General features: G+C 45.2%; 1 protein-coding gene across 4 annotated transcripts; it reads right to left on the reverse strand.

Annotated features, from left to right (window-relative positions):
• Positions 1-1,479: 1,479 nt before the first annotated feature.
• nlrc3l (NLR family, CARD domain containing 3-like) lies at positions 1,480-23,400 on the reverse strand. 4 transcript variants are annotated; one of them, XM_014163457.2, is made up of 12 exons: positions 22,732-23,400; positions 22,547-22,607; positions 22,078-22,227; positions 20,428-20,532; positions 19,151-19,313; positions 18,907-19,054; positions 13,048-13,140; positions 6,603-7,165; positions 6,328-6,503; positions 5,853-6,129; positions 3,710-3,925; positions 1,480-3,605 (listed from the first exon to the last, which is right to left on the reverse strand). In XM_014163457.2, the coding sequence occupies exons 2-12, from the start codon at positions 22,570-22,572 to the stop codon at positions 3,237-3,239; spliced, it is 2,286 nt and encodes a 761-aa protein (XP_014018932.1). In that variant the 5' UTR covers positions 22,573-22,607; positions 22,732-23,400; the 3' UTR covers positions 1,480-3,236. The 4 variants fall into 4 exon arrangements, with proteins under 4 accessions (XP_014018932.1, XP_014018933.1, XP_014018934.1 ...); XM_014163458.2 differs by having other exon boundaries at positions 22,891-23,399; XM_014163459.2 differs by having other exon boundaries at positions 22,879-23,399.
• Between the last annotated feature and the right edge of the window lie 3,733 nt (positions 23,401-27,133).

Below are 27,133 nucleotides of genomic sequence, written 5' to 3' on the forward strand. Positions count from 1 at the left end.
CCATAGAAGAGTTATTTTCGGCATGGCGGTGGAAGGTATACGACCGGCAGCCCTTTGTGCGCATGCCTCTTGTGCAGGCTATGGAGGAGGCATGTGATGAGATTGATGTGGGTGTGATTCAGGGATGGATAAGGCACTCAAGGCGCTTCTTCCCTCGATGTCTGGCAAGGGGAGATATTACCTGTGATGTGGAAGAGGCGTTGTGGCCAGACCCAGCTGTGCAGCAAGATGCTGCCTAATTATTTTTCTTGCCTCTTTTCTATAGATTTTATCTGCACATTTTTTCTTCAATTTTCTTTTTCAGTTTAGTTTTTTTTTTTTGCATATTTTTGTTCAGTCCAATGTAAATATATCTGCTGTGCATACGTTGCACTGACTTGTTTGGTGAAAAATAAATGTTTCAACAGCATGTGTGTGTGTCTGCAAATATTTCTGTGCATCTGAAGAATTTATTTTAGTATTATGGCAAAGCATACTAAAGATAAGTGCTTTTCATTATGCCCAACAGTGTGTAGTTAGACAAAAATCTGGTAATATGAATGAAGTGTGCCATTTCGTGCAAACGTTTGATTTTCATAATGCTATATGTAGTTTTGGTTGCAGTGCTTCATTTTGCAGGATATGAGGTATTTTGCAGTTTGGGGGTGTGGATTGTGTTGATAATTTTGCAAACTTGGCTGGTTTTGTGTTTTAGCAATTGGGAAAAACTAATGGGTCTGGCCCAAAGCTTGCACTAGTGAGCTTGGGACAGACACATCTGTAGGCTATTTGCTCAAGGGATAAGAAGCAGAGCTTGACTTGGGCAGGAGCTCACCTCAAATGTTCTACTGCTTCAGCTCCTGTTCCTCTTAATAAATATCAGCTCAAAAGTATTGTGGAGCTCCTGCACCTAAATATACACAGTACTGACACCCAAAATGAGTACCGGAACCTATTTCAGTCCAAGTCAAGCACTGATGAGAAGCCTATTTTTATGACATTCCCACTGGATCAGAGCATTTTTCCTGTCACGCTGAGTGGTTATCGAAAGGGCGAGAGCTGGAAAGATTTTTCAAATACATTGAGGAATTATTGTAATTGTCAATGGATGTAAAAACAATTTTTTGCTTGCCGTTTGAGGTGACGAAAACATGAGAAGCTTCACAGGTCATTAGTGGTGGTGCATTAAGCCAATCAGAAATACAATCAGATCCCCAAATGAGCACATTTATATGCCTACATTTGCACGCAGGCCATGTAGTCTATAGGCCTACTTCTATGTATAAATCAGGCCACGGAGCCTATAGGCCTACTTCTATGTATAAATCAGGCCACGGAGCCTATAGGCCCACTTCTATGTGTAAATCAGGCCACGGAGTCTATAGGCCAGGCCCACTTCTATGTGTAAATCAGGCCACGTAGCCTATAGGCCTACTTCTATGCGTGCCCGTCCTTACTCAAAATTGACAGGAGCGCTCCAAACAAAAGACAATGACAAAATTGAATTAACAAAACTCATAAATGGACTGAAATAAACCCCCCAAAAATTCTCACAAGTGTAGCATAGGTTGTGCACTCTGTAAACAATGTGTCCACTCCGACAATGAGAACAGGAATAGCGGAATAATATTCAATGCATTAAAATAATTACCGTAATCAAAGTAACAAACATTGTGGATTAGAAATCATAGGAATTAACAGTAAACATACTGCTGGTGATATGGGGAAGTGATATACACTAACAATCAAACCCAAACAATTCACACAATGAAGTTATGAAACAATGAATGTGCACAAATTGGCAGGAGAGAAGTGCATTGTGGAGAGAGAAGTGCATTGTCCATCTGGGTGCATGGTCAATCTGACGTCTGCATTGGCCATGCAGCATTTACGGTGATACGGCCTCGGCAGAAGTCAGGGCGAGAACGGCCTCGGCAGAAGTCAGGGCGAGAACGGCCTCGGCAGAAGTCAGGGCGAGAACGGCCTCGGCAGAAGTCAGGGCGAGAACGGCCTCAGCAGAAGTCAGGGCGAGAACGGCCTCAGCAGAATGCAGGGTAAGAACGGCCTCAGCAGAAGTCAGGGCGAGAACGGCCTCAGCAGAATGCAGGGTAAGAACGGCCTCGGCAGAAGTCAGGAATTCATACTCCTTGCGGAGTAGTGCAGAGCTGTTGTCAAGGGAGTGTGTTTATACAGGATGTACCACCCTCACCTACCGTCAACCAATCATGTCATCGTGGAGCTAGACAGAGCCCTCCACATTGTTACAACATTTGGGAAGGGCATAGTGAAGCGGTATAGAGCTCGATTTGGCCTCTGGAGGCTCCACCACCTTTTTGAATCAAGCATAAATGGGCTTTTGGTCTAGGCCTCAGCAATGGATTAGTTCACTGGGATAGGTGCAAATATATATATATATATATATATATATATATATTACTGCTCAACGAAAACAAATCTCAGTCTACAACAGCTTAACAACCAAATAGTCGACTAATTGGGGTCAGCCATGCTAAGCGTAATCTAAAGAAATAACTGGTGCACATGAATAAACAGGGTTCAATTCATCATTATCAGATTATCCATATCACAATAACTGTCTGAATTATGTTTTTTCCTATCTCCCAGCTCTACTGTACACCTTTCACCCCAATACCCAAACCACAAAACACACACACAGACATGTCATTTAAACACTCATAAAGGTGTGCACATATAAACACTCCCTTTCCATCAAGTGTGTTAATTAAAGGAATAATGAAAATGTTAACTAAATAACTGATTCTTCTTGTACTACGACTGAAAGTATAACTGGCTAGTGTCAGTGATGGAGAAGCAATACATGACAGATTCTGTAGCTAGGGTCCCTACTGTCTGCATCCGTCCTCCAGTGTGTCATGTTGTTCAGTAGAGGATGAACAGGCTGTATGGCCACACAAGTCTAACAAGCACCGTGGTCCTCATCTTGACTGCTAGTTAATGGCTTATACATTAGTCCTTACAGACTCAGCACAGTCACGGAGTTTGTTCAGACACAATGATTAACTCTTTCTGGTAAGACACATTTGTGATTTATGCCTTCTCTTTCTCTCGGTCTGTCTGCTAGTTGGATGAGACACACTGAATGTTCAGCGTTTTGGCTTCAGCGGGGCACTGAGACTACACCAATACTTTAGTCACATTACCTTTCATTTTACAACACAGAGTTCAGTGCATCAGAGACAAATGATCAAACATGTTTGCTAACAGCAGGAGACTGTTCAGTCCTCAGACGTTTCCAGCTCCCTGAGGCATTCGCTAAGGTTGGTCTGTCTCTCTGACCCTGCGCTGTCCTTCCTCTTGGTCAGCAGCCTGACCACGTCCTCCAGACCTTTCAGTAGAGGGGCGTTATGGGGGAACAGCATCCCTCGGAGCAGGCCGTCATTGAGCGTCGTGGACAAGCCGCACAGGAAGCGCAGGAACAGGTCGTACTGGCCGACAGGAGCACTGAGGTAACGGTCAACGGCTTTGCGGTACATGTCCACCAGAGTGTGCTCCTTGAACAGCTTGGAGACGCGGTGGGACTGGTCTAGAACGTTCCGCTCCTCCAGACGGAAGGTGAGCCATACATAATGTGCAGCCATGAACTCCTGATGATAAGAACACATTCATTATGAATAATACATCTGTCAGTCTCAATAATGATACCTCAAATCAAGAGAAGTAAAGTCATGTGACAGGAAGTCCAACCCACCAGGAAGCTCAGGTGTGTGAAGCAGAAGACCCGCTTGTCTTTGGCATTCGCCCTGGGAAGCTCAGTGCACAGACCCGAATACCAGGCCACCTCCTTCACCAGCAGACTGTGCTCATTCAGGTCCTCTTCATAGAACACAGAGCGGTTACTATCCAACAGCTTCAGAGCCAGGCGACCCAGCTTCAACATGAACACTTTGTCCATTTCCGTCCATTTCTGCTTATAGGAATAATACAGTAATAATATATTTGTATTTCTTCCAGGTTCAAAAGATACCTTACACAGTAAACACACCAACGTCATATGACATCATAACGTGGAAAACACTCTTAACAAAAATCTAACTCCTGGGACCAGACCCTGAGACTTTCTAGAGACGTTTAGCATCGGGGAAAAAATGTCTAAGTCTATACTGTACGTAAGACCTAGTACACAACTAGCAGGTAAGATGAGTAAGCCAACATTAGGGAGGAGGTCCTCTGTAGCTCAGCTGGTAGAAAATTGGTGCTTGCAATGCCAGGATTGTGGGTAAAATTCCCAGGGCCACCATTCATAAAATGTATACACCCGTGGCTAAGTAACTTTGGATAAAAGCGTCTGCCAAATGGCATACAGTGCCTTCGGTAAGTATTCAGAGCTCTTGGCTTTTTCCACATTTTGTTACGTTACAGCATTATTCTAAAATTGATTAAACCGTTTTTTTCCCCCTCATCAATCTACACACAATACCCCATAATGACAAAGCAAAAACAGGTTTAGAAATGTTTGCTAATTTATTAAAAATAAAAAACTGAAATGTCACATTTACATAAGTATTCAGATCCTTCACTCAGTACATTGTTCAAGCACTTTTGGCAGTTAGAGTCTTCTTGGGTATGACACTACAAGCTTGGCACATCTGTATTTGGGGAGTTTCTCCCATTCTTCTCTGTAGATCCTCTCAAGCTCTGTCAGGTTGGATGGGGAGCGTCGCTGCACAGCTATTTTCAGGTCTCTCCAGAGCTGTTCGATCGGGTTGAAGTCGGGGCTCTGGCACATTCAGAGACCTGTGTGCTTAGGGTCGTTGTCCTGCTGGAAGGTGAACCTTCGCCCCAGTCGGAGGTCCTGAGCAGGTTTTCCTTCAAGGATCTCTCTCTACTTTGCACCATTCATCTTTGCCTCAACCCTGACTAGTCTCCCGGTCCTTGCCACTGAACATCCCCACAGCATGATGCTGCCACCACCATGCTTCACCGTAGGGATGGTGCCAGTTTTCAGACGTGACGATAGGCATTCAGGCCAAAGAGTTTAATCTTGGTTTCATGAGATCAGAGAATCTTGTTTCTCATGGTCCGAGAGTCCCTTAGGTACCTTTTGGCAAACTCCAAGTGGGCTGTCATGTGCCTTTTACTGAGTGGCGGCTTCTGTCTGGCCACTACCATAAAGCCTGATTGGTGGAGTGCTGTAGAGATGGTTGTCCTTCTGGAAGGTTCTCCCACCTCCACAGAGGAACTCTAGAGCTCTGTCAGAGTGACCATTGGGTTCTTGGTCACCTCCCTGACCTTGTCACTTCTCCCCCAATTTCTCAGTTTGACCAGGCAGCCAGCTCTAGGAAGAGTCTCGGTGGTTCCAAATGTATTTAAGAATGATGGAGGCCACTGTGTTCTTGGGGACCTTCAATGCTGCAGAATTTGGTACCCTTCCCCAGATCTGTGCTTCAACAATCCTGTCTCTAAGCTCAATTCCTTACACCTCATGGCTTGGTTTTTGCTCTGACATGCACTGTCAACTTTGGGACCTTATAGACAGGTGAGTGCCTTTCCAAATCATGTCCAATGAATTGAATTTACCACAGGTGGACTCCAATCATGTTGTAGAAACATCTCAAGGATGATGAATGGAAACTGGATGCAGCGAGTCTCCTAGCGAAGGGGCTGAATACTTAAGTAAAAAAGCTAGCGTTATTAAGAAATGTGCAAAAATTTCTAACCCTGTTTTCGCTTTGTCATTATGGGGTATTGTGTGTAGATGGCTGAGGATTTTTATTTATTTAATCCATTTTAGAATTAAGAATGTAATGTAACAAAATGTGGAAAACATTAAGGGGTCTGAATACTTTCCGAAGGCACTGTATATATTCTATTATTAGGAGGTTGGATCAGACCTGTGAGTTGGGGTTTTGCCCGTAGTATTTCTCCAGCTTGCGGTTGTTCTGGATGATCATGTAGTGGATGAAGAAGGATGTAATCTTGGGGGGCTTGTCTCCGTAGTCATCGTGGTTACGGAAACCCCTCTCATACACCATGGCAACCATCCAGCAGCAGAAGGGAATATGACACAGGGTGTAGATAGTGGGGGAGTGCTTGGTGTGTCTGATGATCTTAGCAGCCAGAGACTTGTCCGAGTAACGCATGGTCAGATAGTTATCCTTCTGCTCGTCACTGTAAAACAATGAACAGACAAACTAATAAACAGCAATAAAAGTCAATGGTTAGCATTTTATATCAGTGTTAAGTTTCACTCAGCCTCACAGTGCTTATCATTGTGTTGCAACAACTCAGGATGTTAGAGGGTTAGTTACTCCAGGAAAACAAACACTATCCTAACTCCCCATACCACCCTCTAAACACCACACACACCTGTAGCCCTGTATCTCAGTGACACGGTGGATGTACTCAGGAGGTATCTGATTGGTAGCTGCACGTCTCCCAGTCAGCCACAAGAGGGCCTGCGGCAGCAGAGAGCCTCGGATCAGATTTACCAACAGGGAGTCCAGGGGAATAACAGCCTCAATGTCAGTTACAACAGGAGTGTTCTGGAGGAGAGGAGGGAGAAGGAGACATATCTTATAGGTACTGTACAGAGCAGTTCCATAGCCAAACACCTCATCTCAGCCCTGTCAGAGTGTGAGCACCTTGAAATCGAGATTTCCTTGGTAGATGTCGATCCCGTCCATGACAAACAGCACCTTGCAGTCTGGCTGCTCCAGAAAGTCCATGGAGCGTGTCTCGTTGTGATACGTCTGCAGTAGCTCCAACATACTGATGTCTTTCTTCTCAACTATGTTCCGCTCCCTCAGCGACTGCATCTCCCGGAACGGAAACGGGAACACAAACTGAATGTCGAAATTAGCCCGACCCTCTGCCCAATCCAGCATGAACTTCTGGACCGCCACAGAGTTTCCGATTCCGGGCACCCCCGTGGTCAGAACGCATCGTACTGGAAACCCATTCATGGACCGGAGACGGAAAATGTTATTCCCACCAATCATGCTGTCTGGGGAGGCAACCTGGGGCGGGTTGGGGGGGTCGGACCGGACCTCGTGCAACGGATTGACCCCGCCGTGACCTTGGGTGGAGATTTGGGGTTCAACGTAGACGTACTTCAGGTATAGATGATGGCCCGCCCGGGGTACACCCTCAAAGATACAGTTGTGTCTCCGGATCAGACCACACTTCAACTCATACTGGATCACAGCTAAAGAGGGGGGAAGACAGAGAGAGGGATGGAAGAGGGGGAAGACAGACAGAGAGAGGGATGGAAGAGGGGGGAAGACAGAGAGAGGGATGGAAGAGGGGGAAGACAGACAGAGAGAGGGATGGAAGAGGGGGAGACAGAGAGAGAGAGGGATGGAAGAGGGGGAGACAGAGAGAGAGAGGGATGGAAGAGGGGGAGACAGAGAGAGAGAGGGATGGAAGAGGGGGAGACAGACAGAGAGGGATGGAAGAGGGGGAGACAGAGAGAGAGAGGGATGGAAGAGGGGGAGACAGACAGAGAGAGGGATGGAAGAGGGGGGAGACAGAGAGAGAGGGATGGAAGAGGGGGGAGACAGAGAGAGGGATGGAAGAGGGGGAGACAGAGAGAGAGAGGGATGGAAGAGGGGGGAGACAGAGAGAGAGAGGGATGGAAGAGGGGGAGACAGACAGAGAGAGGGATGGAAGAGGGGGAGACAGACAGAGAGAGGGATGGAAGAGGGGGGAGACAGACAGAGAGAGGGATGGAAGAGGGGGAAGACAGAGAGAGGGATGGAAGAGGGGGAGACAGAGAGAGAGGGATGGAAGAGGGGGAGACAGAGAGAGAGAGGGATGGAAGAGGGGGAAGACAGACGAGAGGGATGGAAGAGGGGGAAGACAGACAGAGAGAGGGATGGAAGAGGGGGCAGACAGACAGAGAGAGGGATGGAAGAGGGGGGAGACAGACAGAGAGAGGGATGGAAGAGGGGGAGACAGAGAGAGAGGGATGGAAGAGGGGGAGACAGAGAGAGAGGGATGGAAGAGGGGGAGACAGAGAGAGAGGGATGGAAGAGGGGGAGACAGAGAGAGAGGGATGGAAGAGGGGGGAGACAGAGAGAGGGATGGAAGAGGGGGAAGACAGACAGAGGGATGGAAGAGGGGGAAGACAGACAGAGGGATGGAAGAGGGGGAAGACAGAGAGAGGGATGGAAGAGGGGGAAGACAGAGAGAGGGATGGAAGAGGGGGAAGACAGAGAGAGGGATGGAAGAGAGGACATAAATAGAGATTGGTTGGAGGGAGTGAGAACAGTGACTGAGTACAGATACTTCCTCAGTCACAGGTCTGGTGCAGACCTGGGTTTAAATACTGTCTCAGGTACAGTGCATTCGGAAAGTATTCAGACCATTTGACTTTTTCCACATGTGACGTTACAGCCTTATTTTAAAAAGTATATTTTTTTTAAATCTCAATCTACACACAATATACCATAATGACAAAGCTAAAACATGTATTTAGAATTTTTTGCAAATGTATAAAAAATACCTTATTTACATAAGTATTCAGACCCTTTGCTATGAGACTCCAAACTGAGCTCAGGTGCATCCTGTTTCCATTGATCATCCTTGAGATGTTCCTACAACTTCATTGGAGTCCACCTGTGGTAAATTCAATTGATTGGACATTGATTTGGAAAGGCACACACCTGTCTATATAAGGTCCCACAGTTGATAGTGTATGTCAAAGCCATGAAGTCCAAGGAATTGTCTGTAGAGCTCTGAGACAGGATTGTGTCGAGGCACAGATCTGGGGAAGGGTAAGAAGAAATGTCTGCAGCATTGAAGGTCCCCAACAACACAGTGGCCTCCATCACTCTTAAATGGAAGAAGTTTGGAACCCCCAAGACTCTTCCTAGAGCTGGCCACCCGGCCAAACTGAGCAATCAGGGGAGAATGGCCTTGGTCAGGGAGGTGACCAAGAACCCAATGGTCACCCTGACAGAGCTCCACTCCTCAGTAAAAAGCACATGACAGCCCGCTTGGAGTTTGATAAAAGGCACTTAAAGGACTCTCAGACCATGAGAAACAAGATTCTCTGGTCTCATGAAACCAAGATTGAACTGTTTGGCCTGAATGCCAAGCACCACGTCTGGAGGAAAACTGGCACCATCCCTACGGTGAAGCATGGTGGTGGCAGCATCATGCTGTGGGGATGTTTTTCAGCGGCAGGGACTGGGAGACTAGTCAGGATTGAGGGTAAGATGAACAGAGCAAATTACAGATTCTGGATGAAAACCTGCTCCAGGGCGCTCAGGACCTCAGACTGGGGTGAAGGTTCACCTTCCAACAGGATAACGACCCTAAGCAAACAACCAAGACAATGCAGGAGTGGCTTTGGGACAAGTCTCAATGTCCTTGAGTGGCCCAGTCAGAGCCCGGACTTGAACCCGAATAAACATCTCTGGAGAGACCTGAGAATAGCTGTACAGCGGCGCTCCCAGTCCAACCAGACATAACTTGAGAGGAACTGCAGAGAAGAATGGGAGAAGCTCCCCAAATACAGCTGTACCAAGCTTGTAGCGTTGTTGCCAAAGGTGCTTCAACAAAGTACTGGATAAAGGGTCTGAATACTTACGTAAATGTTTTTTTTTGTAATACATTTGCAGAAATGTATACAAACCCGTTTTTGCTTTGTCATTATTGGGTATTGTGTGTAGATTGATGAGGGGGAAAAAAACTATTTAATCAATTTTATAATAAGGCTGTAACTTAACAAATTGTGGTAAGAGTCAAGGGGTCTGAAAACTTTCAGAATGCACTGTTTTTTAAATTACTTTTCAATACAAGTATTCCCATAAACAAATTGTTTTTTTTCTTCAGATAAAGGTTCATGTATTTGGAAATAAACTTGGAAAGTATTTGAAAATACTCATACACCGACTCAGACACTCCCATGCATTTAACCCAGGTATTTGAAAATAGTACTTGAAATAAGTCTTAAATACTTTCAAATACAATTTGATTAACTTTTTTCTCTTTTTTTACAATTAAAATAAAAAGTACTTGTTTTGGGCTGTGTATTTGAAAATCCTCAAATGCACAGATAAGTGTGCTCGTCTTTACTATTGATGGCCTGATTCATCCTACCCCCGCAAAACTATGTCAACTTTCCTCCACATCTAAATGTGATGAGTTTGCAGTATATTTCAGAGATAAGATGGCAAACATTAAGCTGGGTATCAGTCAAGCAAGGCCTCATGAGAAGTTTCATATGTGCCATAGCCTACAACACAAAGGCACTATGGAGTTATGTTCCCTGGTTGACACAGACATGCTCAGGAAAGTGACGTCACAATTCAAGCCTTCTACTGGTCTTCTCGATCCTATCCCCACCACCTTCAAATACAGTTTTTAATTGCATATCTGAAGAAGTACAAGCTATTGCTAAATCACTCCCTGTTCACAGGCATTTTCCACACTGCACTAAAAGTTGAAACCCATTCTGAAGAAAAGTAATCTAGATTCTTCAGCTCTTAGCAATGTTTTGGTCAATCTACAACCTTCCATTGTTTAGCAAAAATTGGTTTTCAAACAGGAAAATTAAAATGCCAACTGTATTTTTGAAAAATTCTAATCTGGTTTAGGTGCCCACCAAAGCACAGAGAACGCCTTAGTTAAAGCGGTAAAATGATCTTAGAGCCAACACAGATGCCAAACAGCTCTCTGTCTTTGTACTCTTGGATTTTGTACTCTTGGATTTAAGTAATTCGACACTTGACCCTGATGTCCTTCTGGACAGACTGGGGAGGTGGGTTGGCCTCTTCGGTCCACTTCTAAATTGGTTTAGGACCTATTTAACGGGTGGAGAGTTCGTCACCCTTGGTGAAAATACATATCACATGGGTTCCAGAGTGGAGCAGTGGTCTAAGACACTGCATCTCAGTGCTAGAGGCGTCACTACAGTCCCTGGTTCCATTCCTGGCTGTATCACAACCGGCCGTGTTTGGGGGTCCCATAGGGCGGTGCACAATTGGCCCAGCTATAACCCCTGAAGGAAGTTAGTCCCTTAGCCCTGTGAGTTGTCCCCCCCCATCATCTCTCTCTGTTCCTCAGGACTCTAACATGTGGTTTGTTTACTTAGGAAAATAATATTTTAAGCTTTGTGTTATACTTGACAATTTTTTAATTGTATGTGGAGGCATCACCGACTGGAGCACCTTTAATTATGTATTGAAAAAAATTGTCCCTTAAATTCAGTAGGACATCTGCTAGAGGCGTAACTACAGACCCTGGTTCAATTCCAGGGCCTGGGCACAATTGGCCCAGCGTCGTCCGGGTTAGGGTTTGTCCGGGGAAGGCTGTCATTGTACATAAGAATTTGTTCTCAACTGACTTGCCTAGTTAAATAAAGAGTAAAATAACATGTGGCATTCGACAAGGTTTGATTATGGGTCCGGTACTGTTCAGTTTATGTTACCACTTGGCACATTTTAACCACCAGGTTAAAACCACCACCAGGTTAAAACCACCACCAGGTTAAAACCACCACCAGGTTAAAACCACCACCAGGTTAAACCACCATGTTAAAAACACCAAAATAGCTTTTTACCACCTGAGGAACATAGAAACGGCAGCACCTTGGCAATCTCAGGCTGATACAGAGAGATTCATCCATGCTTTTATTAAAAGCAGACTTGACTACTGTAATGCACTCCTGTCTCATCTACCCAAGAAAGCCATCAACTGCAAAACATGCAGAATGCTGCAGCACGGGTACTGACCCGAGCACACATTATACCGGTTTTAAAGATCTCTGCACTGGCTGCCTGTGAGTTTTACAATTAGGTTAAAGATGTTATTGGTTTTTAAATCAATCCACAATTGTGCACCCCAACACATGAGTTATGTACCCAGTAGGTCCCTCAGGTCCTCTGGCACTGGCCTTTTCAATATCACAAAGCCTAGGACCAAGAGGCATGGAGAGACAGCCTTTAGTTACTATGCCCCCAGCCTTTAGTTACTATGCCCCCAGCCTCTGGAATAGTCTACCAGAGAACCTGAGGGGGACCAAGAGGCATGGAGAAGCAGCCTTTAGTTACGACGCCCCCAGCCTCTGGAATAGTCTACCAGAGAACCTGAGGGGGACCAAGAGGCATGGAGAGACAGCCTTTAGTTACGATGCCCCCAGCCTCTGGAATAGTCTACCAGAGAACCTGAGGGGGACCAAGAGGCATGGAGAGACAGCCTTTAGTTACTACGCCCCCAGCCTCTGGAATAGTCTACCAGAGAACCTGAGGGGGACCAAGAGGCATGGAGAGACAGCCTTTAGTTACGATGCCCCCAGCCTCTGGAATAGTCTGCCAGAGAACCTGAGGGGGACCAAGAGGCATGGAGAGACAGCCTTTAGTTACGACGCCCCAGCCTCTGGAATAGTCTACCAGAGAACCTGAGGGGGACCAAGAGGCATGGAGAGACAGCCTTTAGTTACTACGCCCCCAGCCTCTGGAATAGTCTACCAGAGAACCTGAGGGGGACCAAGAGGCATGGAGAGACAGCCTTTAGTTACTACGCCCCCAGCCTCTGGAATAGTCTGCCAGAGAACCTGAGGGGGACCAAGAGGCATGGAGAGACAGCCTTTAGTTTCTACGCCCCCAGCCTCTGGAATAGTCTACCAGAGAACCTGAGGGGGACCAAGAGGCATGGAGAGACAGCCTTTAGTTACGATGCCCCCAGCCTCTGGAATAGTCTACCAGAGAACCTGAGGGGGACCAAGAGGCATGGAGAGACAGCCTTTAGTTACGATGCCCCCAGCCTCTGGAATAGTCTACCAGAGAACCTGAGGGGGACCAAGAGGCATGGAGAGACAGCCTTTAGTTACGATGCCCCCAGCCTCTGGAATAGTCTACCAGAGAACCTGAGGGGGACCAAGAGGCATGGAGAGACAGCCTTTAGTTACGATGCCCCCAGCCTCTGGAATAGTCTACCAGAGAACCTGAGGGGGGACGAAACTGTTGACATTTTTAAAATAGATCTTGAAACACATTTTTAGCTTTGCTTTTCCTGAGCAATGCTTTTTAGTCATTGAACCCAGATCTGGTGTGGTCAGTGAAAACCAGTTCTGGTTGTTACCTCTCTTGCACTTCTTCTCCAGTTCCTGGGCCAGCTCAGGTTTCTTCATGCTCTCCAGCATGCGGATCGCCTCCCGCAGGCCTTGCAGTTTACCTGACACATAATAATAACAATCAACATCATCATCATCATCAGAAACCAAAAGCACATTATAAATACATTACACATGTATTACCATGGTACCGCCTCAAATGACAACCTATTCCTGATGTAGTTGCTTCTTTTGTAGTAAGCAGTGCACTAACAGGGTGTGATTGTAGTAAGCAGTGCACTAACAGGGTGTGATTATAGTAAGCAGTGCACTAACAGGGTGTGATTGTAGTAAGCAGTGCACTAACAGGGTGTGATTGTAGTAAGCAGTGCACTAACAGGGTGTGATTGTAGTAAGCAGTGCACTAACAGGGTGTGATTATAGTAAGCAGTGCACTAACAGGGTGTGATTGTAGTAAGCAGTGCACTAACAGGGTGTGATTGTAGTAAGCAGTGCACTAACAGGGTGTGATTGTAGTAAGCAGTACACTAACAGGGTGTGATTATAGTAAGCAGTGCACTAACAGGGTGTGATTGTAGTAAGCAGTGAACTAACAGGGTGTGATTGTAGTAAGCAGTGCACTAACAGGGTGTGATTGTAGTAAGCAGTGCACTAACAGGGTGTGATTGTAGTAAGCAGTGCACTAACAGGGTGTGATTGTAGTAAGCAGTGCACTAACAGGGTGTGATTGTAGTAAGCAGTGCACTAACAGGGTGTGATTGTAGTAAGCAGTGCACTAACAGGGTGTGATTGTAGTAAGCAGTGAACTAACAGGGTGTGATTGTAGTAAGCAGTGCACTAACAGGGTGTGATTGTAGTACGCAGTGCACTAACAGGGTGTGATTGTAGTAAGCAGTGCACTAACAGGGTGTGATTGTAGTAAGCAGTGCACTAACAGGGTGTGATTGTAGTAAGCAGTGCACTAACAGGGTGTGATTGTAGTAAGCAGTGAACTAACAGGGAGTGATTGTAGTACGCAGTGCACTAACAGGGAGTGATTGTAGTACGCAGTGCACTAACAGGGTGTGATTGTAGTAAGCAGTACACTAACAGGGTGTGATTGTAGTAAGCAGTGAACTAACAGGGTGTGATTGTAGTAAGCAGTACACTAACAGGGTGTGATTGTAGTAAGCAGTACACTAACAGGGTGTGATTGTAGTAAGCAGTGCACTAACAGGGTGTGATTGTAGTAAGCAGTGCACTAACAGGGTGTGATTGTAGTAAGCAGTGCACTAACAGGGTGTGATTGTAGTAAGCAGTGCACTAACAGGGTGTGATTGTAGTAAGCAGTGAACTAACAGGGTGTGATTGTAGTAAGCAGTGAACTAACAGGGTGTGATTGTAGTAAGCAGTGAACTAACAGGGTGTGATTGTAGTAAGCAGTGAACTAACAGGGTGTGATTGTAGTAAGCAGTGAACTAACAGGGTGTGATTGTAGTAAGCAGTGAACTAACAGGGTGTGATTGTAGTAAGCAGTGAACTAACAGGGTGTGATTGTAGTAAGCAGTGAACTAACAGGGTGTGATTGTAGTAAGCAGTACACTAACAGGGTGTGATTGTAGTAAGCAGTGAACTAACAGGGTGTGATTGTAGTAAGCAGTACACTAACAGGGTGTGATTGTAGTAAGCAGTGAACTAACAGGGTGTGATTGTAGTAAGCAGTGAACTAACAGGGTGTGATTGTAGTAAGCAGTGAACTAACAGGGTGTGATTGTAGTAAGCAGTGAACTAACAGGGTGTGATTGTAGTAAGCAGTAAACTAACAGGGTGTGATTGTAGTAAGCAGTACACTAACAGGGTGTGATTGTAGTAAGCAGTGAACTAACAGGGTGTGATTGTAGTAAGCAGTGAACTAACAGGGTGTGATTGTAGTAAGCAGTGAACTGACAGGGTGTGATTGTAGTAAGCAGTGAACTAACAGGGTGTGATTATAGTAAGCAGTGAACTAACAGGGTGTGATTGTAGTAAGCAGTACACTAACAGGGTGTGATTGTAGTAAGCAGTACACTAACAGGGTGTGATTGTAGTAAGCAGTGAACTAACAGGGTGTGATTGTAGTAAGCAGTGAACTAACAGGGTGTGATTGTAGTAAGCAGTGACACTAACAGGGTGTGATTGTAGTAAGCAGTGAACTAACAGGGTGTGATTGTAGTAAGCAGTACACTAACAGGGTGTGATTGTAGTAAGCAGTACACTAACAGGGTGTGATTGTAGTAAGCAGTGAACTAACAGGGTGTGATTGTAGTAAGCAGTACACTAACAGGGTGTGATTGTAGTAAGCAGTGAACTAACAGGGTGTGATTGTAGTAAGCAGTACACTAACAGGGTGTGATTGTAGTAAGCAGTGAACTAACAGGGTGTGATTGTAGTAAGCAGTGAACTAACAGGGTGTGATTGTAGTAAGCAGTACACTAACAGGGTGTGATTGTAGTAAGCAGTACACTAACAGGGTGTGATTGTAGTAAGCAGTGAACTAACAGGGTGTGATTGTAGTAAGCAGTGAACTAACAGGGTGTGATTGTAGTAAGCAGTACACTAACAGGGTGTGATTGTAGTAAGCAGTGCACTAACAGGGTGTGATTGTAGTAAGCAGTGCACTAACAGGGTGTGATTGTAGTAAGCAGTGAACTAACAGGGTGTGATTGTAGTAAGCAGTGCACTAACAGGGTGTGATTGTAGTAAGCAGTGCACTAACAGGGTGTGATTGTAGTAAGCAGTGCACTAACAGGGTGTGATTGTAGTAAGCAGTGCACTAACAGGGTGTGATTGTAGTAAGCAGTGCACTAACAGGGTGTGATTGTAGTAAGCAGTGCACTAACAGGGTGTGATTGTAGTAAGCAGTGCACTAACAGGGTGTGATTGTAGTAAGCAGTGCACTAACAGGGTGTGATTGTAGTAAGCAGTGCACTAACAGGGTGTGATTGTAGTAAGCAGTGCACTAACAGGGTGTGATTGTAGTAAGCAGTGAACTAACAGGGTGTGATTGTAGTAAGCAGTGAACTAACAGGGTGTGATTGTAGTAAGCAGTGAACTAACAGGGTGTGATTGTAGTAAGCAGTACACTAACAGGGTGTGATTGTAGTAAGCAGTGAACTAACAGGGTGTGATTGTAGTAAGCAGTGAACTAACAGGGTGTGATTGTAGTAAGCAGTGAACTAACAGGGTGTGATTGTAGTAAGCAGTGCACTAACAGGGTGTGATTGTAGTAAGCAGTGCACTAACAGGGTGTGATTGTAGTAAGCAGTGCACTAACAGGGTGTGATTGTAGTAAGCAGTGAACTAACAGGGTGTGATTGTAGTAAGCAGTGAACTAACAGGGTGTGATTGTAGTAAGCAGTGCACTAACAGGGTGTGATTGTAGTAAGCAGTGAACTAACAGGGTGTGATTGTAGTAAGCAGTGCACTAACAGGGTGTGATTGTAGTAAGCAGTGCACTAACAGGGTGTGATTGTAGTAAGCAGTGCACTAACAGGGTGTGATTGTAGTAAGCAGTGAACTAACAGGGTGTGATTGTAGTAAGCAGTGCACTAACAGGGTGTGATTGTAGTAAGCAGTGAACTAACAGGGTGTGATTGTAGTAAGCAGTGAACTAACAGGGTGTGATTGTAGTAAGCAGTGAACTAACAGGGTGTGATTGTAGTAAGCAGTGAACTAACAGGGTGTGATTGTAGTAAGCAGTGAACTAACAGGGTGTGATTGTAGTAAGCAGTGAACTAACAGGGTGTGATTGTAGTAAGCAGTGCACTAACAGGGTGTGATTGTAGTAAGCAGTGCACTAACAGGGTGTGATTGTAGTAAGCAGTGAACTAACAGGGTGTGATTGTAGTAAGCAGTGAACTAACAGGGTGTGATTGTAGTAAGCAGTGAACTAACAGGGTGTGATTGTAGTAAGCAGTGAACTAACAGGGTGTGATTGTAGTAAGCAGTACACTAACAGGGTGTGATTGTAGTAAGCAGTGAACTAACAGGGTGTGATTGTAGTAAGCAGTGCACTAACAGGGTGTGATTGTAGTAAGCAGTGAACTAACAGGGTGTGATTGTAGTAAGCAGTGAACTAACAGGGTGTGATTGTAGTAAGCAGTACACTAACAGGGTGTGATTGTAGTAAGCAGTACACTAACAGGGTGTGATTGTAGTAAGCAGTACACTAACAGGGTGTGATTGTAGTAAGCAGTGCACTAACAGGGTGTGATTGTAGTAAGCAGTGAACTAACAGGGTGTGATTGTAGTAAGCAGTGAACTAACAGGGTGTGATTGTAGTAAGCAGTACACTAACAGGGTGTGATTGTAGTAAGCAGTAAACTAACAGGGTGTGATTGTAGTAAGCAGTACACTAACAGGGTGTGATTGTAGTAAGCAGTGAACTAACAGGGTGTGATTGTAGTAAGCAGTGAACTAACAGGGTGTGATTGTAGTAAGCAGTGAACTAACAGGGTGTGATTGTAGTAAGCAGTACACTAACAGGGTGTGATTGTAGTAAGCAGTGAACTAACAGGGTGTGATTGTAGTAAGCAGTACACTAACAGGGTGTGATTGTAGTAAGCAGTGAACTAACAGGGTGTGATTGTAGTAAGCAGTGAACTAACAGGGTGTGATTGTAGTAAGCAGTACACTAACAGGGTGTGATTGTAGTAAGCAGTGAACTAACAGGGTGTGATTGTAGTAAGCAGTGAACTAACAGGGTGTGATTGTAGTAAGCAGTGAACTAACAGGGTGTGATTGTAGTAAGCAGTGAACTAACAGGGTGTGATTGTAGTAAGCAGTGCACTAACAGGGTGTGATTGTAGTAAGCAGTACACTAACAGGGTGTGATTGTAGTAAGCAGTGAACTAACAGGGTGTGATTGTAGTAAGCAGTACACTAACAGGGTGTGATTGTAGTAAGCAGTACACTAACAGGGTGTGATTGTAGTAAGCAGTGAACTAACAGGGTGTGATTGTAGTAAGCAGTGAACTAACAGGGTGTGATTGTAGTAAGCAGTGAACTAACAGGGTGTGATTGTAGTAAGCAGTGCACTAACAGGGTGTGATTGTAGTAAGCAGTACACTAACAGGGTGTGATTGTAGTAAGCAGTACACTAACAGGGTGTGATTGTAGTAAGCAGTGAACTAACAGGGTGTGATTGTAGTAAGCAGTACACTAACAGGGTGTGATTGTAGTAAGCAGTGAACTAACAGGGTGTGATTGTAGTAAGCAGTACACTAACAGGGTGTGATTGTAGTAAGCAGTGAACTAACAGGGTGTGATTGTAGTAAGCAGTGAACTAACAGGGTGTGATTGTAGTAAGCAGTGAACTAACAGGGTGTGATTGTAGTAAGCAGTGAACTAACAGGGTGTGATTGTAGTAAGCAGTGAACTAACAGGGTGTGATTGTAGTAAGCAGTGAACTAACAGGGTGTGATTGTAGTAAGCAGTACACTAACAGGGTGTGATTGTAGTAAGCAGTACACTAACAGGGTGTGATTATAGTAAGCAGTACACTAACAGGGTGTGATTGTAGTAAGCAGTGAACTAACAGGGTGTGATTGTAGTAAGCAGTGAACTAACAGGGTGTGATTGTAGTAAGCAGTAAACTAACAGGGTGTGATTGTAGTAAGCAGTGAACTAACAGGGTGTGATTGTAGTAAGCAGTACACTAACAGGGAGTGATTGTAGTAAGCAGTACACAAACAGGGTGTGATTATAGTAAGCAGTACACTAACAGGGTGTGATTGTAGTAAGCAGTGAACTAACAGGGTGTGATTGTAGTAAGCAGTGAACTAACAGGGTGTGATTGTAGTAAGCAGTGAACTAACAGCGTGTGATTATAAATTTGTGGTAGTCTTTACCGAAACGCTCCAGCATCTTATCCACTATGTCCAGCGTATCGCTGTCCTCCAGGTCAGCCATGGTGAAGGAGGGGTGGCGCCCACATAGATAGCGCTTAAACAGGTGTAACTCAGGACCACCCAGGGATGTCAGAGAACTCTGCATGGACTACAGAGAGGAAGGGGAGGAGAGTTCACATACATACTCTCATAGCAAGAGAATCACAGATCAGACATTTACATTGGTGAAAATATGCTCACACACTTTGAATATGTAGGGCAGGTCGAATTCAGGGTGCAGCTTGCCTGGCTGCTGCTCGTCATCACCCTCTTCCTGCGATTCGTCCTCATGCTCGACGGGGGGCGGGGGCTCAGGGGAGTCTACCTGGATGGGGCTGCTCTCATCCCTTTTTTCCTCCTCCTCACATCTACAGACAAAGAGAATTTACCTGATAAGCAACTGTGTGTGTGTGTGTGTGTGGTGTGTGTGTGTGTGTGGTGTGTGTGTGTGTGTGGTGTGTGTGTGTGTGTGGTGTGTGTGGTGTGTGTGGTGTGTGTGTGTCTGTATGTGGTGTGTGTGTCTGTATGTGTGTGTGTGTGTCTGTATGTGTGTGTGTCTGTATGTGGTGTATATGTGTCTGTATGTGTGTGTGTGTGTCTGTATGTGGGACCTCTCTGTGATGAAGGTTCTCTCCTGGGGGTGCTTGCTGACAGACTGCTGGTGTGTGTGTATATGTGTCTGTATGTGTGTGTGTCTGTATGTGTGACCTCTCTGTGATGAAGGTTCTCTCCTGGGGGTGCTTGCTGACAGACTGCTGGTGTGTGTGTATATGTGTCTGTATGTGTGTGTGTCTGTATGTGGGACCTCTCTGTGATGAAGGTTCTCTCCTGGGGGTGCTTGCTGACAGACTGCTGGTGTGTGTGTATATGTGTCTGTATGTGTGTGTGTCTGTATGTGGGACCTCTCTGTGATGAAGGTTCTCTCCTGGGGGTGCTTGCTGACAGACTGCTGGTGTGTGTGTATATGTGTCTGTATGCGTGTGTGTCTGTATGTGGGACCTCTCTGTGATGAAGGTTCTCTCCTGGGGGTGCTTGCTGACAGACTGCTGGTGTGTGTGTGTCTGTATGTGTGTGTGTGTGTCTGTATGTGGGACCTCTCTGTGATGAAGGTTCTCTCCTGGGGGTGCTTGCTGACAGACTGCTGGTGTGTGTGTATATGTGTCTGTATGTGTGTGTGTCTGTATGTGGGACCTCTCTGTGATGAAGGTTCTCTCCTGGGGGTGCTTGCTGACAGACTGCTGGTGTGTGTGTATATGTGTCTGTATGTGTGTGTGTCTGTATGTGGGACCTCTCTGTGATGAAGGTTCTCTCCTGGGGGTGCTTGCTGACAGACTGCTGGTGTGTGTGTATATGTGTCTGTATGTGTGTGTGTCTGTATGTGGGACCTCTCTGTGATGAAGGTTCTCTCCTGGGGGTGCTTGCTGACAGACTGCTGGTGTGTGTGTATATGTGTCTGTATGTGTGTGTGTCTGTATGTGGGACCTCTCTGTGATGAAGGTTCTCTCCTGGGGGTGCTTGCTGACAGACTGCTGGTGTGTGATCTCAGTGAAGACTGTCTCTGGAGACACGTTGCGGTTCAGCAGGACCCTGGAGGAACAACAGTGTATTAGCACAACCTCAACAGCAGGACAGGAGAATGGATGGAAGATGCATGTCAAATCTTACAAAGTAACGTCATAGATTAGGGCAACATTGGGGAGAGCCAAGCCAACCAGGAAACAATCTGATAGTGTTATGTGGTCACCGTGTGAGTAATACCCAGTGATAGCATACAGTACCTTCCAACCCAAAACTATTCTTTCCACTTGACTTAAATAGATTTCTCACCCATCTACACACAACATCACATAATGACAAAGTAAACAAAAAATGCACATTTATTTCAAATGAAATACCTGATTTCCATCAGTATTCACACCCCGAGTCAATACATGTTAGAATCACCTTTGGAAGTGATTACAGCTGTGAGTCTTTCTGGGTAAGTCTAAGAGCTTTGCACATCTGGATTTTACAATATTTGCACATATTCTTTTTAGAATTCTTCAAGCTCTGTCAAGTTGGTTGTTGATCATTGCTAGACAGCCATTTAAGTCTTGCCATCGATTTTGTCCCAAACATAATGCTTTGTATTCAGGAAATTAAGTTAATTTCTTTGCCACATTTTTTGAAGTTTTACTTTAGAGCCTTATTGCAAACAGGATGCATGTTTAGGAATATGTTTATTCTGTACAGGCTGCCTTATTTTCACTCTGTCATGTAGGTTAGTATTGTGGAGTAACTACAATGTTGTTGATCCATCCTGTTTTCTATCAGTCATTAAACTCTGTAACTGTTTTAAAGTCACCATTGGCCTCATGGTGAAATCCCTTAGCGGTTTCCTACCTCTCCGGCAACTGAGTTAGGAAGGACGCCTGTCTCTTTGTAGTGACTGGGTGTATTGATACACCATCCAAAGTGTAATTAAGAACTTCACCATGATCAAAGGGATATTCAATGTCTGCTTTTTTTTTACCCATCTACCAATAGGTGCCCTTCTTTGCGAGGCATTGGAAAACATCCCTATGCTTTGTGGTTGAATCTGTGTTTGAAATTCACTGATCGACTGAGGGACCTTCCAGATAATTGTATTTGTGGGGATGAGGTGAGGTAGTCATTCAAGAATCATGTTAAACACCATGCTACTTATTATGTGAGCTAAGCACATTTTTACTCCTTAACTTATTTAGGCTTGCCATATCAAAAGGGATTGAATACTTATTGACTCAAGACATTCCAGCTTTTCATTTAATTAATTTGTAAACATTTCTAAAACATAATTTCACTTTGACATTATGGGGTATCGTGTGTAGGTCAGTGACACAAAAGCTCAATTTAATCAATTTTAAAAGGATAAGTTTTCTTGCCATTTACATCAAAAAGAGAGATTTGGCTGTAAAAAAAATAAAATAAAATTACTTATTTAAATTCAGGCTGTAACACCACATAATGTGGCAAAAGTCAAGGGGTGTGAAAACTTACTGAAGGCCCTGTAGGTAGTCAGTCAGGTTGGACAGGCAAGCTGTGTGTGTGTGTGTGTGTGTGTGTGTGTGTGTGTGTGTGTGTGTGTGTGTGTGTGTGTGTGTGTGTGTGTACCCTGTATATGTAGTGAAGGTGTGTAGTATCGATTTGCCAACTGAGCGCTGAGCCTCAGTGATGTTCTCGTCCTCTTCATCCTCTTCATCACTCTTCATGGAGCCATAGCTAGAGGGAGGTCTCTCCTGGTTACGGCTCCCCTGTAGGATCCTGACATCAAAAATAAAAACTAGTAACTTATTCCAAAACGTGTATTACTAGTTGTGTATGCTGTGGTTGGACCTGGAAAGATTCTATTCAAAACACCATCAGTTATGATAAGTCTGCTAACAACAAGTCTTCTCATGTTTCTCTGTCGCCGGCTGCCTAGCTATTTTAAAAAACATCAATTGAGATGACATGGAATATAGCTCAAATGACTAATTTGGTATTTGTCCAACAACACCGTAACACACTGACGTATATTCAACTGACGTTCCTCGTTCAGTCTTTCCGGAGGCCTAACAGACAGTGGTACCGGTCCACTCACCCCTCCACTTCTGAATCCGAGTCCATTTCGGTTCCCCCGATAGGCTCAAATCCCGAATCTCCTGTGAAGGGGGAGAGATTATTCTGGTGCCGTCGGTCAAATGAATGAAGTAGCAGGGAGTTGAAAAGAGTAGGTTGGCTGGCCTAAGGCCTAGTGTTAACGTTGCATTAGCTAACGTTACATACCAGGCGAGTTGTGACACTGGCATATCGACTTCCTGTACAGAATGTAAACAACGCCTATTGGGTGCGCATTTGAAAATGATCCCAAAACTATATAGGCAAGTACATTTAGAAAGTTATAATACCCCACTCACAACACTACTAACCTACCAGCTCTCTTACCTCCCACCTTTTCAAAATGTCGGACTTTATTTTCGCTTTCCACTTAAAAAGAGGATAGTTTCTAAACCCAGACGCGTAACATCGCGAGACTACCGGGCACGCTGAGAAATCAGATGAAACAGACCAGGCCTGGATATGGGGGTTGATTCCGCGTTTCAAGTGCTAGTCGGATCTAGGAAACTAGATGTCTGATTTGTTCATTCATTAAACGCGTCACGGTAAAATACAACAGGTTAGCAAGTCGGACATTTCTGAGTTTCCTAGTTCTGAATAACACTTGAACGTTGCAAGAGAAGTCAATGGGCGAATTCCAGCGGATCACTTTTTGTGAAGAAGCTGACAAACGTTGTTCCACCGCTTTTCAAATGTGTTGCATTATGGCTATAAAAAAAGTCGGACTTGCAACTATACTGAACATAAATATAAACACAAAGCTGAAGTAAAATATCAAATTTTTTCATACGCACAAAAAGCTTATTTCTCTCAAACGTTGTGCACAATTTTTTTTTTTAATGTAGTATGATCTAAAATAAGGAGCGGCGACAACGAGGTTCTAGCTCCAGCCTGTTTATTAACCTAACCCACGCTTGTCATACATAGGTACGGATACCCCCAAGGGACATTCTGCTACATCGTCCTCTCTCCCATGAACAAGACCTCAACGTGCATAACCACTGAAGCATAACTGAAATGCAATTTGGAAACCAGTATTATTCTCTAACATGCTACTTCACATCCTGAAACAGTATGAAAGCATTAAATCACACAGTATGAACATTAACTTAGGTACAGTCTCTTTTTGCTGGGTATGGTCCCCAACAGTATGTTTTCTCTTCACGTAACATAGTCTTTCAGCCACTCTGGTGGCTTCACATCCCTTTTTGGGCGCGCTTGTGGCTCTGTGAGCATTCTCTCTCCTTCACCCTCTTTTTGTGCATTTTCTGTGGCCTCAGTCTGTGTGGCTGGTAGATCTGGAAGAGCTCTGAGGTGTGTTTTGTTCCTTCGTACCTCTTCTGAGCCTGTGTCCACCACATAGGAGGGTGGGGCATCCTCTTTCCTCAGCACTATTGCTGGTGTCTTTGAGTTTGTAATCCACACACGTTGACCTTTGGTCAGCTCTGGCCTCTCCGTAGCACGGTGTCTCCTATTAAAGTCTCCAGTTTGCGTTTGTTTCAGCCGTTTGTCCCTCTCAGCGAAGGCCTTCCTGTTAGGCCATCGGGGTTTAAGCTGAGCCGGCGAGACAGGCAATGGGGAACGCAGCCTCCTGCCCATCAGGAGCTCAGCAGGCGACGGCCCATGATGCAGTGGTGTAACTCTGTAAGCTAACAGAGCCCTGTATGGATCCTTGTTCTTTTTCAGCAGTCCCTTGACTGTTTTCACAGCTCTCTCTGCCTCACCATTACTCTGTGCATGGTAGGGGCTACTGGTCACATGTGTGAAGTCATATTCTGCGGCAAAAGCAGAAAAGGAGCTTGCAGAGAACTGGGGAGCGTTATCTGTAACCAGGACCTCAGCAACCCCTTGCCTGGAAAAATTTTACTTTAATCCATTGATTAGACTTTAATCCAACACCAGCTGATGTGGTTATGGGTGTCTTTGCTATTTCAATGTATCTTGAATAGTAATCTACCACTAGCAGATAAGTGTCATTTTTCCAATAGAACATATCTGCCCCTACCTTTTGCCATGGTCATTTTGCCAACATTGGCTCCGGATGACAAGGTTGACATTTTGTACAGACCTCACACTGGGCCACCAGCTTGGCAATCTGAGTACTCAGACCAAGCCACCACACTGACTGTTGAGCCCTCAGTCTGCATTTGGTTATCCCCATGTGTCCATCATGCACTCTGTCTAGCATTTCTGGTTGTAGAGTCTCTGGGATAACTATCCGTTGTCCTTTCATGAGAAGGTCTCCATTACAGTGGAAGTCACTTTGGTGCACCCAATAGGGCTTCAGCAGCTGAGGCAGTTCCTCCTGCCTGGGCCATCCCCTTTTGCACTGCTGCACTATCTGTCGGCAGATGTGGTCTCGTTGTTGCTCCTCTGCAATCTGCTGCAGTTTGGTCTGAGATGCAGGTAGGCTGTCCCTTACTGCATTAATGGACACCTGTACCTCACCCTCTAGACATTGCTCCTCCTCTGATAATGGACGTTTAATTGGGGCCCTGGAGAGTGCATCTGCTGTGATCAGTGCCTTCCCTGGCACATACACCATCTTGTAGGTGAACCTCAGCAATCTGAGGCGGAAGCGCAGAACTCTGGGAGGCTAGTCGTCCTGTGCTTTTGTCCCTAACAGAGCCAACAGTGGTTTGTGGTCAGTCTCTGCTGTAAACTGCAGGCCAATAAGGTATTGGCTGAGCCTTTCACATGCCCATGTGATAGCCAACGCCTCCTTCTCCACTTGAGCATACCTTTGCTCTGTGTCGGATAAGGTTCGGGAGATGTATGCTATTGGACGCCACTCCATGTTGTCCTGCATCTGTGTGAGGACCGCCCCTAGCCCAAAGGATGATGCATCTGCTGATACTTTTGTCTTAGCGTGGGGACGGTACTGGGCCAGCACTCTCTGTGGGGCCAGCACTCTCTGTGGGGCCAGCACTCTCTGTGAGGCCAGGTCTCCTTTGATTTTGTCAAACGCCACCTGTTGCATGTGACCCCATGACCAGTCATTCTCTTTGGCTAGTAAGTCTCTCAGAGGTTTGGTTGTATCTGAGAACTGTGGGAGGAACTTACCCACATATGTGGCCATGCCTAAGAAGGTCCTGACTTCAGCCACATTCTGGGGTCTGGGCATACAGTGAGGGAAAAAAGTATTTGATCCCCTGCTGATTTTGTACGTTTGCCCACTGACAAAGAAATGATCTGTCTATAATTTTAATGATGGGTTTATTTGAACAGTGAGAGACAGAATAACAACAAAAAAATCCAGAAAAACGCATGTCAAAAATGTTATAAAATGATTTGCATTTTAATGAGGGAAATAAGTATTTGACCCCCTCTCAATCAGAAAGATTTCTGGCTCCCAGGTGTCTTTTATACAGGCAACGAGCTGAGATTAGGAGCACACTCTTAAAGGGAGTGCTCCTAATCTCAGCTTGTTACCTGTATAAAAGACACCTGTCCACAGAAGCACTGCACAGAAGCACTGCCATTTGCCTTGGCCGTGTGTTTTGAATTCACCGTGACAGAAAGCCCTCCAGACAGACATGCCCCTGCAACACAGCCCAGTGTTGAAGAACCAGCTGAGTGATAATCAGAACCGATTAAAAAAAAAAAAACGGTTCAGATGAGACTGCTTTCCAACCAGCACCACAAGTTCCTAAACACACAGTAGCGCTGTAGTTATACACATGGTATACACATGGTCTGATATGGGGCGGGTCAAACAGTGTGTCCATTGTTGCTACAAATCATCTCGTACGCATATGATCATATGTTGCTTGTCTGGTGTAAGGAAGTAGTGCTCACCTTGCGTGTGCTGGTGGGAATCTTGCTGTTGTTAGTCCGTTGGGGACATCCTCTGTGCCTTCCCTCCCAGCTGCTGGTACTTCACACTCCCGGCCCCACTGCGGGGAGACTACACTGCTCCGGACCGTGGGACAAGCTCCGGACCGTGGGAGCTGGTGTTCCATGGAGACTTGCGTGAAGCTTGTCCTGGGGATTTACAGGCAGAGCTGAAAATCTTATTCAAGTCTCTCTGAAGGAAGCCACTCTTAGAGGCTGCCTTCTAGGGCTTGTTGTTAATGGTGAATGATATTGCCTGTCTCCGCACAGCCTGACAGACAGAGGATGGATGTTTTAGGCCTATTGTTTGGAGCATGCTAACAGATTTTTTTTATGTATTTATTTAACCTTTATTTAACTAGGGAAGTCAGTTAAGAACAAATGATTATTTACAATGACGACCTACCCCGGACAAACCCTAACCCGGACGACGCTGGGCCACTTGTGCAGCGCCCTATAGGACTCCCAATCACAGCCGGTTGTGATACAGCCTGGAATCGAACCAGGGTCTGTAGTGACGCCTCTAGCAGATGTCCTACTGAATTTAATTGAATTTAAGGGTCAATTTCTTTCAATACATACACTACCGTTAAAAAGTTTGGGGTCACTTAGAAATGTCACTGTTTTTTTAAAATATTTTTTTGGTCCATTAAAATCACATCGTTAATTGTTAATGCTGTAAATGACTATTGTAGCTGGAAACGGCAGATTTTTCATGGAATATCTACATAAGCAT

The sequence above is a fragment of the Salmo salar genome, chromosome ssa20, assembly GCF_905237065.1.
Source record: "Salmo salar chromosome ssa20, Ssal_v3.1, whole genome shotgun sequence".
Taxonomy (NCBI): domain Eukaryota; kingdom Metazoa; phylum Chordata; class Actinopteri; order Salmoniformes; family Salmonidae; genus Salmo; species Salmo salar.